Source organism: Tarenaya hassleriana, unplaced genomic scaffold, assembly GCF_000463585.1.
Source record: "Tarenaya hassleriana unplaced genomic scaffold, ASM46358v1 Cleome5, whole genome shotgun sequence".
Classification (NCBI taxonomy): Eukaryota; Viridiplantae; Streptophyta; class Magnoliopsida; order Brassicales; family Cleomaceae; genus Tarenaya; species Tarenaya hassleriana.
Genome location: NW_010967707.1, coordinates 6291258 through 6309965, shown reverse-complemented (window position 1 = coordinate 6309965; position 18708 = coordinate 6291258). Strand labels below are relative to the sequence as shown.

At 36.9% G+C, this 18708-nt stretch overlaps 3 protein-coding genes, 1 long non-coding RNA gene and 1 other non-coding gene across 5 annotated transcripts; 3 read left to right on the top strand and 2 right to left on the bottom strand.

Annotated features, from left to right (window-relative positions):
• The first annotated feature begins 537 nt into the window (after positions 1 to 537).
• Positions 538 to 5053, top strand: LOC104827349 (probable pectate lyase 8). Its single transcript, XM_010560521.1, has 6 exons — positions 538 to 727; positions 915 to 980; positions 2996 to 3638; positions 3782 to 3881; positions 4012 to 4154; positions 4422 to 5053. The coding sequence occupies exons 1-6, from the start codon at positions 645 to 647 to the stop codon at positions 4641 to 4643; spliced, it is 1257 nt and encodes a 418-aa protein (XP_010558823.1). The 5' UTR covers positions 538 to 644; the 3' UTR covers positions 4644 to 5053.
• Positions 5054 to 5114: 61 nt separating this feature from the next.
• TRNAG-GCC lies at positions 5115 to 5185 on the top strand. Its single transcript has one exon. It is a non-coding gene; the product is annotated as a tRNA-Gly (tRNA).
• Positions 5186 to 6629: 1444 nt separating this feature from the next.
• Positions 6630 to 7328, bottom strand: LOC104827348. Its single transcript, XR_773910.1, has 2 exons — positions 7217 to 7328; positions 6630 to 6833 (listed from the first exon to the last, which is right to left on the bottom strand). It is a non-coding gene; the product is annotated as an uncharacterized LOC104827348 (long non-coding RNA).
• Positions 7329 to 8047: 719 nt separating this feature from the next.
• On the bottom strand, positions 8048 to 11379 carry LOC104827347 (DEAD-box ATP-dependent RNA helicase 50). Its single transcript, XM_010560520.2, has 9 exons — positions 11053 to 11379; positions 10296 to 10921; positions 10156 to 10182; positions 9765 to 9932; positions 9423 to 9610; positions 9093 to 9306; positions 8783 to 8914; positions 8523 to 8698; positions 8048 to 8416 (listed from the first exon to the last, which is right to left on the bottom strand). The coding sequence occupies exons 1-9, from the start codon at positions 11309 to 11311 to the stop codon at positions 8179 to 8181; spliced, it is 2028 nt and encodes a 675-aa protein (XP_010558822.1). The 5' UTR covers positions 11312 to 11379; the 3' UTR covers positions 8048 to 8178.
• Positions 11380 to 12764: 1385 nt separating this feature from the next.
• Positions 12765 to 16836, top strand: LOC104827346 (5'-nucleotidase domain-containing protein 4-like; the record flags this gene model as incomplete). Its single annotated transcript, XM_010560519.2, has 17 exons — positions 12765 to 13071; positions 13412 to 13509; positions 13676 to 13790; positions 13868 to 13962; positions 14061 to 14176; positions 14307 to 14406; positions 14615 to 14686; positions 14767 to 14814; positions 14888 to 14965; positions 15047 to 15166; positions 15275 to 15380; positions 15475 to 15638; positions 15782 to 15916; positions 16041 to 16171; positions 16257 to 16319; positions 16417 to 16495; positions 16607 to 16836. Coding segments are annotated over 17 exons (1890 nt in total), but the record flags the coding sequence as incomplete, so codon positions are not given.
• Positions 16837 to 18708: the final 1872 nt, after the last annotated feature.

The window sequence follows — 18708 nt, the reverse complement described above, 5'->3', positions numbered from 1 at the left end:
AACAGATGGATAAGTGCAGTCTTTTATCCCTTTATTTTGTTAGATAAAATGTTGTACTAGCCCTTTCTTTGATTTGATTGGATACATGTTGTACTAAACCTTTATTTGAAAAAATAACAATTAACATTCTGTTTTCAACTTAATATTATTTTGTTTTTTAAGAAAACTTTACATTTTATATTTTTATGGAATTATATTCAATTTATATGATATTTTGATTTCATTTTTTTATCAAAATATTTATTTAATCTTTTGGAATTTTATTATTTTTATATTTGTTTTAGATTCTTTTGAAAATTCCATAATTTAGTTTTAAAATATCATATTTAATGTGATACTAAATAAAATTGATCTAAATATAATTATATGTTGTTACATTCCCTTTAATTCGATTTAGTTTCATATATCCGAACTTAAACCATAAACAATCATAAAACCATTTTGTTTTTCTTTGGATATCGGGTTTTAAATATTGGGACCACCGTCCAATCTTCCTCCTATATAATAACTCCTCCGTCGTAGCTTTTCATTTACTCCTCTCTCCCTTCGTCCTCTTCTTCCAATTCATTATCCCCGAACACAAGAGAACGATCAAGATCCTCTGGGAAAGAAACATAGAGAGAGAGAGAGAGGAGCAGACATTAATGGCAGATTCAAAGCTTGTATTCTCTGCTTCGGCATTGTTACTAACAATGCTCTTCGTCGGCGTCAACTCGTCAAGCTCAAGGTACTTACATGGTTCTTCATTTTCTTATAAGTCACTAATCAGAATCATTTGATTCCCTTACTGATCTTAATTAAGTTTTAAAATAGTGGTTTCTTAATTAATTTGATGGGTTATTTTATTTATATCATATTGGCTCGTAAAATGCAACATAAATATAGAGGACTCGGGTTTTCGTTGGAGATTTCAGGTCTAATGAAACATGGCATGAAGATGCAGTTGAGCATCCACATGAAGTTGCTGCCACCGTCGACATGTGAGTTCTCCTGTTACATATATATATATATATATATATATATATAGGATATTATTTAACATTTATAATATATATATATATATATATTAGGTATCTAAGTTTTTATTCGCATTAGGGAATTAATGCGTAATATATATATATATATAGAGTATACATGACTGGATTAAATCTCTTGCGCATTGTTTTTTTTCTTCTAAATAATGATATAGTTTTATTTTAATTATGGGGGAATTGGGTGAATCGTATTTATGGAGGCCGGGTTCACGTGATGTTCCTGTAAGAATTTGACACGTCACTTTCATGTCTTGGTCAAATGGTCAGTCCATAGCCACATCTCATCTTTCCTTCTTTTTCTCCATTTCTTAACTTTTGATAATAATTTTATTTAGTTAGGTTTTGATAAAAGATAATTTAACTGTGTTAGATGAATGTAGTGCCCGGTATTTCAACTTTTTCTTCAATTATGTATATATATAAATTCACATATACTCAAAATTTATCATCCAGTTTTTAATTAAATTAAAATCTAAAGTTTATGAAAAACAATTACTAAAAATATATATAGGTTCATTTGATTGGGTTTTCTGCAGTTTTTATATTTGATTTGGATTTTCTAAATTTGATTAAAGTAAATTGTATTTCAGCATTTTTTTTAACCGAATTTGATTAAAATACAATCAATTATATTGAGAAACTGAGAGAGGGAAACCATTGGTTGATCAAACAAAAAATCCGCGTGGAATTGGCAGAAGGAACGTGCTCATGAAACAATTTCACTCGTACATTTTTATCACATTTTGTTTTAATATATATATATATATATATATATATATATATATATAGCATTTTATTGTATTTTCAACTCGATAAAGATTACATTAACGTTAAATACGAATGTCGACTTAGTTACACATTTGTAACGCAGATATACGTTGTGTATATAGTTAGATATTTAGATTTCACATGGACCATATATATAAAGGTGATCTATTCGAGTTAGATCGATCCACGCGGCTTTTCCATTAAATGCAGCATATATGTGTCCATACGATAATTGAAACTAATATTTTGATAAACTTGGATATATTTTATTTTATTTTTATTTATTTTTTGATACTAGAATCTATGGAATTATTGGAGACAATGGTCCACAACATGCGTAATGTTTTTTTTTTATTTACGTAGAAGAGTACAACGTGTTGTGTTCCAATACCTAATCTTTTTAATCGCCATGCACATGCCCATGCAGTGCATTCCGTAAACTCTCTATTCACAATTTTTCCTTCTTTCACATAATATTCCAAGATATTATCCATATGAATATAAAAATCGATCCATCTAAAATTAATCATATAGAAAAATATCTTTTGGACTCTGCATAATTATAATATATTTTTAGTAATAAATTTTTATTTAGTATTATTATCATTTATCTATATTAATAAATTATAATTGTTATTACTTATATATGTTTTAATATTGGATTCCAAGTATAGTTTGAAATACAAATTTCTTTCCTTTTTCAGGAAATATCTGTATTTTTTTGGTGAAAAAATATCTGTATTGTGTATATATATAATATCATGTAAGATATAAAACATTAATATATAGTTCTAATAATATTGTTCTATATTGTAGAATAATATATTTATTGTGGATGTCCCTAATAAGTCATCACATTCAATGTTTGCGTTTTTATGCCACTGACGCGTAAAGTAAAAAATAAATGCTGAAAAAGAAAAGTAAAAAAAATGTACGGAACGGAATCATATGTATTAATTATTATGCAAGTAAGAACGTATTCACCCCAAAATAACCCTTCATCTTGGCAAATATTCCCATTCTGTCCCGACGAATTCCAAACCGCCGTTTTTCCGCGAAAATTAAAATCCATCAAATTCAGACCACTTGTCCACCATCTCCATCCAAATTTGTCTACCCTAAGAAGTTCGTTTGATTTCCGAAACTAGTCAATTTCTGGATTTCGGTCGGAATTTTCTGATTTTCCATTGCAGGAGCATCCGTAACAGCACCGAGCGGAGAAAGTTAGGGTATTTCTCGTGCTCGACCGGGAACCCGATCGACGATTGCTGGAGATGTGACCGGAAATGGCATCTCCGGAGAAAGCGTCTCGCCGAATGCTCCATTGGATTCGGCCGCAACGCCATCGGAGGCCGCGATGGTCGTTACTACGTCGTGAGCGACCCGGGCGACGACGACCCGGTTAACCCGAGACCCGGAACCCTCCGTCACGCCGTGATCCAAGACGAGCCTCTCTGGATTGTCTTCAAGCGGGACATGGTCATAACCCTAAAGGAAGAGCTCATCATGAACAGCTTCAAGACCATCGATGGCCGTGGAGTCAATGTTCACATCGCGAACGGTGCTTGCATCACGATCCAGTTCGTGACGAACATTATCATTCATGGGATTCATATACATGATTGTAGGCCTACCGGTAACGCCATGGTTAGGAGCTCGCCGTCGCATTACGGGTGGAGGACGATGGCCGATGGTGATGGGATTTCGATTTTTGGGTCGAGTCATATTTGGGTTGATCACAATTCTCTGTCGAATTGCGCCGATGGGCTCATCGATGCTGTGATTGCTTCCACTGCAATCACCATCTCCAACAATTACTTCACTCACCATAACGAGGTAAGTTCAACTTGAGCTCGGATGCTTACTTGTCTCAAAATGGTCGATTCTTTGTGTGAAACATTATGCCAATTACGGGTCGAATTTTCAGATCAACGATTAAGGTTTTGGGCAGTTCTTGATTGATTTGGGGTTGTTTACAGGTTATGTTGTTGGGCCATAGTGATACCTACACTAGGGACAAGGTGATGCAGGTCACTATTGCTTACAACCATTTTGATGCCGAGGTGAAAGATCGCTCGCTCTTAACTTGATCTTGGTTCTCTGAAAACGTCAATCATGGCTACCATCTTATGATCAAAGAACTTATCAACCTCTCAGTAATTTGTAGCTTTTGAAGAAGTATAAACCATTCTCCTTGAAAAATGGTAATGCAGGTGTCGGCATGGATATTTCCACGTTGTAAACAACGACTATACCCATTGGGAAATGTATGCAATTGGCGGAAGTGCTAGTCCCACCATTAACAGCCAAGGCAACCGATATCTCGCACCGACAAACCCTTTTGCCAAGGAGGTATTTTCGTCGATTTCAACCACTTTACTGATATACAATCTTAGGCTATCGATTTGATATAAAAAAAAAGAGCATTGACCTTTCTTGTGTCATCTCTTTGTGCCTGTGCGATGACGACAAAGACCCATATGTTAGCTGCATTTAGAGGATCAAACCGGGTTCTGGAGTTAGGTTCATTCCTCTGCGATGAACTGAACAAAGACTCTGCTCTTTCCCATGTTCACGATGTCTAAGACGACAATGGTAAACTTAGTTGGAATGTGGCAGGTGACAAAGAGAGAGTATGCAGGGCAATCGAAATGGAAGCACTGGAACTGGAGATCAGAGGGAGATCTCTTCCTAAACGGAGCTTACTTCAGACAGTCTGGTGGAGGTGCTGCATCAAGCTATGCTCGAGCTTCAAGCTTAGCAGCCAAATCTTCCTCCCTCATCGGGACCATCACTTCCAATGCAGGTGCTCTTACCTGCAGGCTTGGTCGCCGGTGTTAACCCTTCTTCACAATCTCCGACACAAACAGAGAAAGAAACATGTGAATCTCCTCCCAAACAGTGGATAAAGTAGTAGTAAAAAACCTCATTTTTCTTATCTCCTATTATCCAAACAGAAAAAAGTTCAGCAAAGTCCACTCTTTTCTTGCCTCTCTGGTTACAATGGATGATTTCAATTTAGAAAAAGGTGTGTAGGTGGTGGATCCACGTGGCGGTTTAATGCTAAAGTGGGTCCATATGTGGAAACAGAGAAGAGACAAGATGCAAATGAAGCCATATGGGGTGTTATTATAGAAGAAATAGTGTGTTGTTGGTTGTTAAAAGAACAGAAGGGTGTCTTTTCATTGGCATGTGAGTTTTGTGATTTTTCTGACTCCATTACATAATGGCTTCAGGAAACTGTTCTCTTTGTTTACTTTTTTAAACAAAACTGAGTTAAAAGGTTTATAAAAGATAAATATAACATCACAAGCACCAGTGGTCTAGTGGTAGAATAGTACCCTGCCACGGTACAGACCCGGGTTCGATTCCCGGCTGGTGCAATTTTTAATTTTACGATTTCACTCACATCCTTGGTTTGATTCTTTTTTGGGTTGGGGACCCCCGGTTGATTCTTTTTTTCTCAAATTACTGGTGTGAGAGACAAGTTATTTATGAGGTTGAAAAGTAATCGAATCTTTTAATCTTTTTTCTTTTGGTGTATATAAAACTAATATTAGTTTTAAAAAAACAAACTATGCCGCACAAATCTCGATGAAATTTTTGTCAAAAATTTACAAAATTCCATATTTTTGTGTCAAAATCAATAAATTTATATTTATTTTTGGGAATTTAAAAATTCTGGTATTAATATGATAGCGATAATTTTGTTGAGAGTTTTACATAATCATATTATTCCATAAATATTTATTACAAAATAATATGTCATGTCTTCTAACGAAGAAGATGTATATTGGGAGGGGATGCGGAATTGGCGGTAGACATGGAAGCGGGAGCTGGTAGGCAACAACAGAAGTTGGGATCACGAGCTCCAACACATCCTCCCAATGAGAATCCTCTTTTAACGCATTCACCGTTGCAATCTTTCAACCACTCGCACGGTCCAACGCATGACAGTGTTGGCTGCGCATCTGCTTTTCCTAAAAATAAATAAATAAATAATAATATTAATAAAACCTTTTTTTTTTTTTTTAACTCATTCCATACTATAATACAGCGAGGAAACGCAACATTCATTTATGTCTTATGTGAAATCATATAGTTAATGATATTTTTTTTATGAAAACGAAATTTACCCGAAATCTGGAACAGACAGATTGTTGCACATATGAACAGTGACAAGACTCCCTTGTAAGCCATATCGTCAAACTCTTTTGTTTACTTATAAAATGAAAAACATAAAGTTGTGATGTTGTTTTTGTTTTGAGAGTGTTTTTAAGATTTCTATTGATGCGTTTAAATAGTCCAGTTTCATTACATAAGATACGAGGCAATTTGAGTAATTTTTCATTTCTTAGAAGAAAATATTATTTGTCCTTTTTTTTAAACTAAAATGGAAATAAATTAATCGTTGATTAGCCATTGCCACAAATGTTAGATTTTTGGTTATGTTATGTAACATATTGTCATATTTAAAATAGTAATAATATTGCCATTATCGGCACTCCTCGGATTTTTGCCCACATTGGAGAACATAATCTCAAAAATCTTGTTGGGCCAACTTGGATTTATTTGGTTTTTTTTCTTTACCGTTAAAGATTTGTTAGTTGTACATGTAAAGACATGATAATGTTCTTCTTGGGGAGTGATAATACATGGTGTGTATATATACACATTATTATTTTCTTTTTTTTGTGTAATCTTTCTGTATTATAATACGGATTGTTTTCTGAATTTGAGTAAAAGAATTGAATTTAAACAAAATGGACTGTTTCTAAGCCCATTACGTTTTGGGTCTATTTGGGCTGCATGTTATTGGTCCACGAATAACAGTTCAAATGGGGATGATTTTATTAATGGGGGAGGAAAACAAGGATCAGGGATGGCGTTGAGGGTAGCAGCAGCATGTCTCGTAATTGGGTTTGGTTCCGGAGCAGACTCCTCCTTGAACGAATCCTCTTCTCACACACTCCTCTCCGCAGTCGGGAATATTCCGGCACAGTCCCAAACATTGATCCCCTTCCACCTCTCCTACACACATATACATATATATGCACATAATATGAATGATATATATGATAACGTTAAAGCCGACGACCACACTTACAACTTGTAATTTTATGGATGTCCAAGAAACCAAACATTTTTTTTGGTTCTCGGTTCGATTCTTTCGGTTTAAAAAAAAATATAATCGATTCGGTTATGCATTTCGATTCGATTCTTTACGGGGTTTTTTAATAATTTGTTCTAAAGAAACTTTTGATTCTTGTGGTTATTTTGATATATTTTTTTATTTATCATATTTGATCTTTTGGATACAATTGATATATGTTATATTTGTGTTCACCGAGACTAAATGCTCACCACTATATAAAAAAAAAACATAAACAAGGAATAGTAGAAAAAAAAAATACCTGAAATGAAAAGCAAACAAATGAGAGAAAAGACGACAAGAGAATTGACGCTTTTGCTAACCATGCTTTCAGTCTTTTTTGTTTTTTAATTTAATTTTGTAATGTGTGTTTCTTGATACAATGTGGTCACTATTTATACAAAGGAGTAATCATTGACGAGGACACACGTTTTAGGACAATTTTAGACACTCCTCGTGATTTCCCGTTTTTGGGCGTAAGAATCTCATCCCCAAGATTTTATTGGGCCATCTGGTTTTTCCTGAAACGGAAATGTAAATAAAATCGCTGGTTATAGATGGAAAACATGGTAAAATTCTTGTTCGGGAGAGTGGCAAATACATTGTACCCATTATGTTTTTCCTCTTATGAATTCAATCCTTTTTAGCCTTACATTACATAATTTATTTTTTAAAATAAAATGGACCTTTCCTAAGCCCATCTCGCCTAAAGAGAAGCTTTTGCAACATTGAAAATGTAAAACTGTCTAGTAGCGTACATTTTGGCCCTATATCGTAAGAAAGTCGCATGAATCTCATGTTGTGAAATTTAATTTGACATTTTTTACGAATTTATTTTGTTATATCGTTGATTTGCCAGCTCCGCAAATAAAGCTAGTTCATGAGCGAGCAAATTATACTATTAATTTCAACCTTTTAGTAATTTGCAAATTACCCAACAATTTCATGGGCCCACTAGAGAAATATAAAAAGACTCAACAGTTAAACGTTCACCCAAGCCCAAGCCCAACCCTACCTCTATCTTTATTTCGCGTTTTATTACCAGTATTATTGCAGATAGTCAGTATCGTTACCAATTACCATATCCCAGCGATTTCAGATCGCAAAATATAGATTATAAGGGGGATATAAGGGTATATATGTAAAATACTGCAAAATATAAGATTAGAAGGGCAATTTCCTGATTTTTATCATGAATCATATGATGTTTGGTTGCAAGAGATCTTAGGTTGTGAATTCGTACGCAGATGGAACGTCGTGAAGCGGGTGGCCCTTCAGGTTACGCTCCACGATCTTCCGTGCCAGTGGGACTTGCTTCCCCACCGCGAAGATGAAAGCCTTCCCCTTTCCTCCGGCACCTCTCGCCGTCCTTCCGACCCGTCGGACATACTCACTCGGATCGCGTGGAAAGTCAAAGAGCACGACATGGTCCACCCCGGAAAAGTCTATCCCACGGGAAGCTCTGGCACATGATTCAGAAGAGATTTTCTCATCGCCATTTTCTGACATTCGATGCAATAGATTCATAGAAACAACATCTCTGACCCAGAGGTGAAGAGTATACCTACCTATCCGTGCAAACCATGAAGAGCGAGCTCCCTTCAGGCTGAGATGAAGTGAACTCTTTCATGTTCGAAAGCCGTGATTCTTGCGCCAGAGCCGCGTGAAAAGGTAGGACCCTGAACTGACTTTCTTTTCTGTCGGACCTCTTTAGTATATTCTCGACTTTCCTACACGTCTCGATCTGAGAACCATGACGTAAATCAGTCTATAACGCTTTCGAGTTTTAGCTAAATAGCAGTGAGTTTGATGATGATGATGATGGTACTTTATTGCAGAAGATGATGGTTTTGGGAACAGGATTTTCCTCCACAATCTGAAGAAGAGCAGCTTTCTTGTTGACAAATGCAGTCTCTGGAGTTTTCTCAGCCTTATCATCTCCGCTGCAGTCAACAAGAACCTACCACACAACCCAATTTTCGATCATTTGCATGCCAATGAAGTTGAAACAGATAGCTGATAAATAGAATACGCAATTTACAATTCACAGCAGATTCTGCCACTGCGGTTGTTTGTTATAGAAAAGCATGCTCGCATAAACAAAGCTAAAGAATTACAGCAAGAGGATAGATACCGACCTCTTCAAGGGCAGGGCTTACGCGGTGAACACGAGGTCCCATTACTGCTTCACAATCAGGGAATACTTCAACAAGTTTGTTGTATATCGCCAGAGGTAAGGTAGCCGTAACAAACAGATATTGTGCAGTAACAGGTGAAGAATTGATCAGACTTTGCAGCGTAACCTCAAAGTCCTCGTCACCAAAGAGTATATCCACCTCATCCAAGACAACACTGCGAGAAAGTTTACCACCGATGTCACAACCGCTCGCTCGACAGAGGTTTATGGAAATAATCAGCTCATAGAACATGTTCTGTAAAGTCTGCTTCATTGCAAAAACGTATATTACCATCTCAAATTTGTCAACTCTAAGTGTCCTTCCTTAATTAGGAACATGAACCGCCCTGGTGTAGCTATCAAAACATCAACACCTTGCTCCAAATTTTCAAGCTGAGTTTTTTGTTTAAACCCACCCGTCACGACCATCGAACGGAAAGGGACTCCAAACCTTGAAAGTGAACGACAGTTACCAAGAACCTGCAAAAGTTTTCAACAATATAAAAAAATATAAATTCTTCTGAAAACCATGCGGGCTGCAAAGCAAGATAACAAGTGGCTGTATCCTCGTATTAAGCTCAAGACAAGAAACAGTTTGATTGCAAAAGCACGGTCCAATACAGAGAAAATCAACCTGAGAAGCCAACTCTGCAGTGGGTACTAATACAACAACACGAGGGCACCGGGATGAAGACTTGCTCTGTCCTTGAATCTCTTCTTCCCTAAGACGCTGAATAACCGGTACGAGATACGCCAGCGTCTTACCTGATCCACTTTGATCAGCTACAATACAGCTCTTTCCAAATGAAGCCATCGGTTCCTCCCCTAGCCTAACCACGCCGTTTTTGAACACCCACACTCCCGACATGTTGTCCTCTTTCGCTAGATTTTGTGTGTGTGTGTGCGGTATGGTTATGGAGATTTGGATATGGGATATCACAGGTTGTTGGAGGGGTGGATATATATAAGATGGAGCTGTACAATTAAATTCTTGGACTGCCATAATAAATTATATGTGTCTTTCCCTCAATAACAGGAGCAAAGGCCAAAGCCTGGAATCATAAAAACGTTGCTGATATTTTGTTAGCATTCAGGAAAATTATACATTTCAAGCAAACGTGTCAGTAATTAGAAACTTTATCAAGAAGCAACAATGTCGCTACACCTGAATATGTGAAGCGCGAATAAAATTCTGCTCTTTTAAGGATTTTATCATATAATCACTGCACCCTAGTTCCCGAAATGCTTTTCGGCTGAAAAAGTCAGTCTCACTGGTACTGATGAATTTGCTGCCTCTCTTTTCTTCAATCGGTCTCTCCCTCGAAGTTGCAACAGAACGCCTATCACCCCAACCCCTCGAGTTACTAGCAGAACCTTTACCGGACGAAGTCTGCACTTCATCTCCCTTGATATCAGTACGTCTCCGAGAATCCGAAGCCTCTTCAAAAGCTTCATCAGATCCATCCAACGTGCTTAACTCTTTTGGCTCCCTATCTTCCCATGGTCTAACGAATCTTTCAACCTTTCTTGGCTCTACATATTCTTTTTGTTCAGTAATGGCACCCTTCACCAACTTCTTCCTCATGTAATCCAGAATGGAAGATGAACCAAAACTATCTTCTGCAAAATGCTCCTCGTTATCAGAGACGGTATCTTCGCCCTCGTCGTCTCTATGTATCACAGACTGCTTCTTCCGTGATGCCCTTCCAACAAGAGCTTTCACTTTCTGAGCTTTTAGTCTACCGAAACTCGCAGCGACTCCTCTTGAACGCGAACCATTCCTCGGAATTTCTGCCATAACTCAAAGGATTCAAACTTCATATGATAAAAAAAACACTAGACGCGATTCCTGATATCACCAATTGAACAAAAGAACAAGCATTTCCACTCCTACAGAGTCGAATTGCGCAAAAATCAATTACCTGACGGAATGGAAGAGAGCGCATCATCGGGAGAAGAGAAATCATCCTCCTTGTCGTCGTCTCCTACGACGATGACTCTATCTCCGGTGGAATGGTCAACAAGCTCATACGAGCCCGGACTTTCCAGAGGCCGCCGAGTGTAACCCGCTCTTGCCACCACTGCTCCGCCGTGGCGACGGAGCCGCAAGATTGGTCTCCAATTTCCGAGGGATTCTCTCGACGGAAAAGTGAGAGACGGCGGCGGAGCTCTCGCCAGCATCTTGTGCAAGTCGAAGCTTCTACGATTTGAGTCACTGTTTCTCTTGCCCGGCAACGCGAGAGGGATAAAAGAGACGATATTTCCAAATTTCAGATATTTAATTTCAAGAAAAAGAAAAAGAAAATTAATTATATCACCCGGTTCGGTTTGCATTGATTTTTTTTCGGTTGGGATATGAAATTCTAAATGCGAATAGGCCCAAATAACTGAAAAGGGCCTAGGCCCAAGACATAAGGCTCAAATGACTACAAAAAAGCCTTAACGAGTTACGGGAACTTTTGGGATGGCGTTTCAGTTCGAAAATTTAGTTCCCGTCCGAAACGAGAGATCGAATTGGACTGAATTGAACTATTTTATTTTGATACAATTTTTATATTATCCATTATCAAATAAACTGAATCCGATAAATATCGAATTGGACTGAACTGAATTGTTTTATTTTATATTATAATTTAATATGATTTTTATAAAACAATAAATATCGAGAAAACCGAAACATCCACATTTATTTTGGGCGAAGATGAATTTAGATTATATATATGTGTGTGTAGGGGATTTGATTATTTACTTCTTTAAAGATCCATCCATCTCTGAAGTTACTTTTATCGGTATGTAATTTTACATAGATATATATGAGTAAATTTACAGTCTACAAGAACTGTAACATCAATCAAAATATTCGATCTTTTCCAGAATCAACGTATGGAAGTTATTTTTGATCGAAATATTCGAGTTCAATTAATTTAATATTAAAAATTATATCAAATTAATTTTTTATAGGACTCATTCACGTTTAATTATTTATTATTATATATTATTCAAATCGATTCAATTTTATATTACATAAAAAACCGAAATTATCTCTAATTTTGCAAGGTTTATGACCTAAAATAATTTGTCTCAAATTTAAACTCTTTTAGTACCAAAACAATTGTTTTGGTTTTTGAACTCGATAAATTCTGGTGATATTTTTTCTTAAAAACGTTAAAATATTACCGAATTTGTAAAATATATTTCGTACGATTTTATAACGCTGACGTATATTAACATTTTAAGTTTTTTTTTTAAGTTTTTTTTTTATTTTTGCACACGTCTTTATTGTTTTCAGACCATAGTATTTATTTGAGTAGATATACAAAATAAATGGTATTTATGATATGAATGGTAATATAAATTGATATATCTTACATATAAAGATTCTCGCTAAACAATTTTAATGAAAGGCTTATCTTTCCCTTTCATGAAAAATTACATTCGGATTGGTCTAACGCTTTAACCGCACGTGTTCCTTCTATGTCGTGTCTCCATGAGACAGAAGGGGTTGAACAGCGTGCCGTTTTGCGGGCTCGGACATCAGTTGTGTGTCGTTTTTCAGCACATTTGAGAACTGGCAGAGCGCTGTATTAATTTACGTTCCCGGTGGGAGAGATCATATGATCAAACGCGCAAGTAAAAGAGCGGAAGAGGCCGATCGTTCGATAAGATGCTTATGTGGGGAGACATGGCCACGAGGATGGCGTTTGCTTCATTTTCTCCTGCTGTTTGCATCGCCAAGAGACCCGACAGGAGGAGTAACTGTACGAGGAGAGCTCTCGGGATGGTCAAATGCAGCGCCGTCGGAGCCGCCGGCGGACGCGGCGGGGTAACCGTCGGAGACGCGGTGTTCTCAGTTACTACGTCGTCTAAATGCGACGTCGATTATCTGGGTCAGAGCACCAAGGGAGATTTGAATCTCAAGCTGGATTCTCTTCAGTCTTTTGGTACTCATATTCTTCGATTTTCCTCACTGGTTCTCGGGTGTTGATTCCGAGGTTTGAATGGCGGGATGCGCAAACATTGGGATTTTCTCAGAGTTGTCTCGGAACTCGATTTTGGGTGTTGTTCGAAGATTCGGATGATACATTTTCTCGCTGTTTTTGAGCAAAGGCCGAATCTTTACGGGACCCTTTTGCTTGAATTGTCTATTCAGATGATGTTTTTTTGTTGCTGGATATGAGAAAAAAAATCCTGGATTATGAGAGAAAAAAATCCTTACTTTTTCCGTGTGTGTTGCAACAGTCGCTAGTTTCGAAATTATAACTTTTGGACGTATTTATGTAGGACTTGAAGGGCAAGCAACTTTGAAGGGCCCAATCGAGGAGGTAGCTAGGACAGAGACTCAAGCAGCAGAAAATTTGATTAGAGACCTTGGTATCCGAGTTCGTAATCTGTTCCTGTTCTTCTTTGTTATACATCTTTGGTGCTTTTGGAGGTTGATAGAGTTGATTTAGTTACTTGTTTATATGACCAGATTTTATGGGAGAGTTCCTCCTTCTGTTGATCCCTTCCTTCACTGGTTTTACATGTTTGTTGACCATACTGCAGGCTCCTTTTTCAGCACGAAACTATCCCACCGGTATATTTTGTAGTCGCACATTGAATCTCCGGTCCATTAGCGCGATTGGATATGACATGGATTACACCTTGATGCATTACAACAGCAGGAAGATTAGATGTTTTTTCTCCTGGTAAAATGCATTCATAATGTTTGTATCTGACATGAATCTATCACCTCACTCCAGGCTTGGGAAGGGAGGGCTTATGACTACTGCATGGATAACTTGAGGAGTATGGGGTTCCCGGTTGATGGGCTTGCTTTTGACCCTGACCTGGTGATAATGTTTATTCATTGTGAAAGTCGAAAGATTCTATATAGTTTTCACCTCCTTCTTCTTTTGCTTATCTCAAGGTTATATCTTTTTTAATTTAGGTTATCAGGGGTCTGGTGATTGACAAAGAGAAGGGTAATCTGGTCAAGGCTGATAGATTTGGCTATGTGAAAAGGGTCATGCATGGGACAAACATGTTATCGAATAGAGCTGTCAGGTATGATATGATTGACGATGTGCAAATCTGTTGGTCGCCATCCAAAGAGGGTGGCCTGTTATATAACTACACTTATGCTTCTTTGTTTGAGCGATAAACTGATTTCTTGATGGTTTTGTATGCTTGAAAGTGAAATCTATGGGAGAGAACTAGTTGATCTGCGCAACCCAAGTCGTTGGGAGTTTCTCAACACCTTTTTCTCTGTTTCAGAGGGTGTGGCTTACATGCAGGTACTTACATTTTTTTATCATGAGTGGTGTCTTGATGTTTTTGTTACTTTAACATGATACCACAATGCTTTGTCTTGGGCATACTTTTGTCTGCCTTGATGTTGTGTAATCCCCCATGTTTTGTTTTTGTCTCTTTTTTTTTTGGAATAATGTTATTGTTTGGCTCTGTTGTGAAGCCGATGAGCAATGATGCCCCCTATTATTTCAGATGGTCGATAGACTGGATGAAGGAGCTATTTCAGCAGATCTCGCCCCACTTGACTATAAGGGGCTCTACAAGGTTTTGTATTCCTAGAACCTAAACTTCATTATATTGAAACTAATGCATTTCTTCCTTAGCTTCTATCTCTATGTTCTCAGGCTGTTGGAAAAGCCCTCTTCAGAGCACATGTTGAAGGGCGGCTTAAGGTTTGATAGTTTCGCCATTCATGTGTTGTTAAATGTTGTAGCCCCTAGTGATTATTAGCTATATATTCTGCAGAATGAGATAATGTCCAGGCCTGATTTATTTGTCGAACCAGATCCAGAACTACCTTTAGCTCTTTTGGATCAGAAGGAGGTATAAATCAGTTGATCTTCGGGTAAAAACGTGCTTCTTATTATGATTCCTTGTGCATAATGTGGTTGTGTCTCCACACAGGCGGGTAAAAAGCTCCTGCTTATTACAAACTCGGACTATGAGTACACAGACAAAATGATGATTCATTCATTTAATCGATACCTTCCCAATGGCATGGGCTGGCGGGATCTTTTTGACATTGTGGGTAGACTACAAATATGCTTATGCATCTGGCTTGTTAATTTTTTTCTTCTTTCGACATTTTTGTTCTCGTGCTTGCTGCTGACAATCTCGGTTATATATATGCAGGTTATTGTTTCTGCTAGGAAGCCAGAGTTCTTTCAGATGTCCCACCCGTTGTATGAAGTGGTGACTGGTGAAGGTTTAATGCGCCCATGCTTCAAGGCTGAAACAGGTGAATTCTTGATTGTTTCCGCCACAAAAAGGCTCAGATTTTGCAGCCATAGAAGCTAACCTTTTTTATTGATCTTTCTCTTCTTCTCTAATAGGAGGTCTGTACTCGGGGGGAAGTGCTCAAATGGTGGAGAATTCACTTGATGTCCATGGAGATGAGATATTGTATGTCGGTGACCACATCTACACTGATGTCAGTGTATCCAAAGTCCATCTCAGGTGGCGAACTGCACTGATTTGCCGTGAATTGGAGCACGAGGTTTGAATCACCGTTTCCTGCCTTCTTTCTTTCATTTCACGGTCTAACTAGCCCGACCAGCAGAATTCAGCTGGAGTTCTGATATAACGAAACAGTAGACTCATTCTTATAATAAGAGGGCTTGATCTTAATTTATTGTGCAGTATAAGGCTCTAATCGGTAGCCGTGGTTACCGAGCTGACCTAATAGAGCTTATAAATCAAAAAGAGGTTGCCGCTGATCTCTTTAATCAACTCCGGCTTGCTTGCCAAAGACGGAGCCAAGGTCGCCCTGCTCAGGTGTGTGTGTGTTAGTCTATGCACCCAATATGATGTGATAATCATTACATACAGAAAAGATGGAGAACCATGATGGAAAAATTGCTTGTAAATGTTTACACCTTATCGCTTCTTGCCCTTTTAGACGCTGGCTGCTACGAACGTGGTTGAGAAAGAACTAACGGAGACTATGCAGAAGCTCCTCGTCGTGATGCAAAGACTAGACGAAAAGATCGGTCCAATGTTGGAGTCAGATGGTGAGCTCTTCAACAAGAGGTAATACGGCAAACAAATCTAAACAACAAACTTGCAAAAAGATTCACTTACTTACACTTAATTTGTGGGGGATTTGTTTTACCAGGTGGGGCTTCCTTTCTCGCGCGGGTTTGTGGGATAAAAGCCATTTGATGAGCCAAATCGAAAAGTATGCTCCTTTACCACATTTTTTAGCATACTCAAGCTTCAACCGAGCTCCCTCCCGGGTGACGTTTAACGAAAATTTTCCGTCGAAATTGTTTCAGGTACGCGGATATTTACACATCAAGAGTCTCCAACTTCCTCAACTACACTCCCTTCACGTATTTCCGCGCGCAGGAACAGGTGAAGCAAAAATGGCTTTTTGTCAGATCCCCTGAATTCCTAAATCCTAATACATAAAACTGAAAATGCGAATCGATATCTTACTCGTTCTTTCTGGTTTTTCCTCTGCAGTCTCTGGCTCATGATTCCGATGCCTATGATTTTTCGGTTCACGACACAGGTGTACAAAACTAGCATATGCCTATGTTGGTCGGATACTGGAACGGTTGGTTGTTGTAATTGTAGCAGATGACAAAATGTGGGTAGGCCAAAATAAGTGTATATCCCAATACTTCAGTTTCATATGTCTGAATATTGTATTGGGATGCTTTGTTGAATGAGATAACCATGTTTGCCGTCTCTATTACCATGTGCTGTTTTCTACTTGCTAACAAACGGTGTGCAGTCCTCTAATCAAAACTAGAAACGGCACGCGTTTATTCAGAATGCCCGATCACATGAAACCGAACGTGTTACTGTTACACAAGGGCAAAAGCGGCGTGCAGTTCTCTTATGAAAGCTAGAAACGGCACGTGCTTATTAATCAGCTAAAATTGCAGGCCTACAGTTCTTTAGAAACTGGCGTTCCTAATTTCGAAAGTAGCATAGTTTGTATATAATTTAAATTCTAATTTTTAATAGATGCCAAACTATGCTTCATAAACTTTATATTAGTCCCGAATCTTGTGATACAACAAAAAATTATATAATTAATATTTAAATTAAGAGATTATCTTTCATTTGTTTATAAAAATTAATGACGATTATGTAGTGATTAACAAGTTTCACACGAAGAGAACCGTGTTCCCTTAAGCCCCACATGTAATGTTAAATTTTATTGGCACCTACAATACAATATTAGTTATAAAAAATGATGCTTATGATGAGATGATGGAACGGTAGATTGCCAACTATATCATATGTATAATGAATTAAGTGAAGTTTAATATCCTAAAACTATATTAATATTTGGTTATTATTGAACGGTCTAAAATTATATGTCGACCACTTTACATATACAATCTTTTTTCATACATTAACTAAAACATGTTACGCATTTATAATACGGGTTCAATAATCACAAAGAGAACCGCTAGACAAGATTTATTTTAACAAAGAATTTATTCTTCGTTCGAAAATAATTATGATTAAATCACTTTATTCTGTAGGGATTTATATGAATGAAAATATTCCAATATTCTCTTCCTTAATTAACAATGATAAATACATAGAAAAGATTGGGATATTCCCCAATAGATAACAAAAATAAAATTGAACTTTACTTTATTCCCATTATAGCAATACATTACCCTTTTTTTAGTATTGTATAAGTAGTAATCGGACATGCATTGAATTAGAATATGTTCAAATCCTACAAGCACTACTTCATTAGGTTATATATATTCGATTTTCTTTCTAGGATCTATTCAACAATACTTTTTGAAGGTGTATCTTATTCTTCTAAATCCCACTAACATTATATACATATATATATACACATAAATATAATGCTTTTCATTATATTTTCGTTTAGAAGATTCTTATTTTAAAATAAATAAACGTCTTAGTTTTTACGTAAACAAAGAGATATTTATCACGATAAAATATTAGAGATTTTGTTTTGATGAAATGTGCATCTATTGACCAAAAGATTACAATTTGTAGTTTACATAACGGTTTTAAAACCGATTAGCAAAATAAAACTTACATGTCTATTGTTTTTCTAGTAAAAAAAACATATCAGAGGGCTTATGATATAGAACTAATCCTTTAGTAACGGATTTTTACGAGATTGCATGCTCATTTGACAAGATAAGATAAAATATCAGAGATTCGTATATATTTCTAATACAACAAATAAAAGAAATTGACATAGATAATATATATATATATATATATATATTGCATAATTTTGTCAATGAATCATTACAATTTTTTTTGGCACAGCCAGTACACGACCTGCATTTTGATATTTAAAGTCCTAGAAGCAAATAAAAAAAATGTAGTTACTAACATTTACGTTTCCAACAAAATTTGTCCTGTTTTTACACTTCATATTTCAGTATATACACATAGGGATGGGCAAAATATCCGAAAAATCCGAACCGATCCGTTATTCGATTCGTATCCGAACCGAAAATTCGGATATCCGGAGTTTACGGATCGGATACGGATATTTATTTGGAGATATTTGTCGGATACGCATCGGATACGGATATTAAATTTGAATTATT

Bases quoted from the DNA above. Each gene is read 5' to 3' on its own strand.
- LOC104827349 (XM_010560521.1), top strand. From the start codon at position 645: ATGGCAGATTCAAAGCTTGTATTCTCTGCTTCGGCATTGTTACTAACA. The intron at 728-914 runs GTACTTACATGG...TGGAGATTTCAG, and splicing joins GTCAACTCGTCAAGCTCAAG to GTCTAATGAAACATGGCATG. The intron at 3,639-3,781 runs GTAAGTTCAACT...GGTTGTTTACAG, and splicing joins ACTTCACTCACCATAACGAG to GTTATGTTGTTGGGCCATAG.
- LOC104827347 (XM_010560520.2), bottom strand. From the start codon at position 11,311: ATGCTGGCGAGAGCTCCGCCGCCGTCTCTCACTTTTCCGTCGAGAGAA. The intron at 10,922-11,052 runs GTAATTGATTTT...GAGTTATGGCAG, and splicing joins GCTCTCTTCCATTCCGTCAG to AAATTCCGAGGAATGGTTCG. The intron at 9,307-9,422 runs GTAATATACGTT...ACTTTCTCGCAG, and splicing joins GAGTTGACAAATTTGAGATG to TGTTGTCTTGGATGAGGTGG.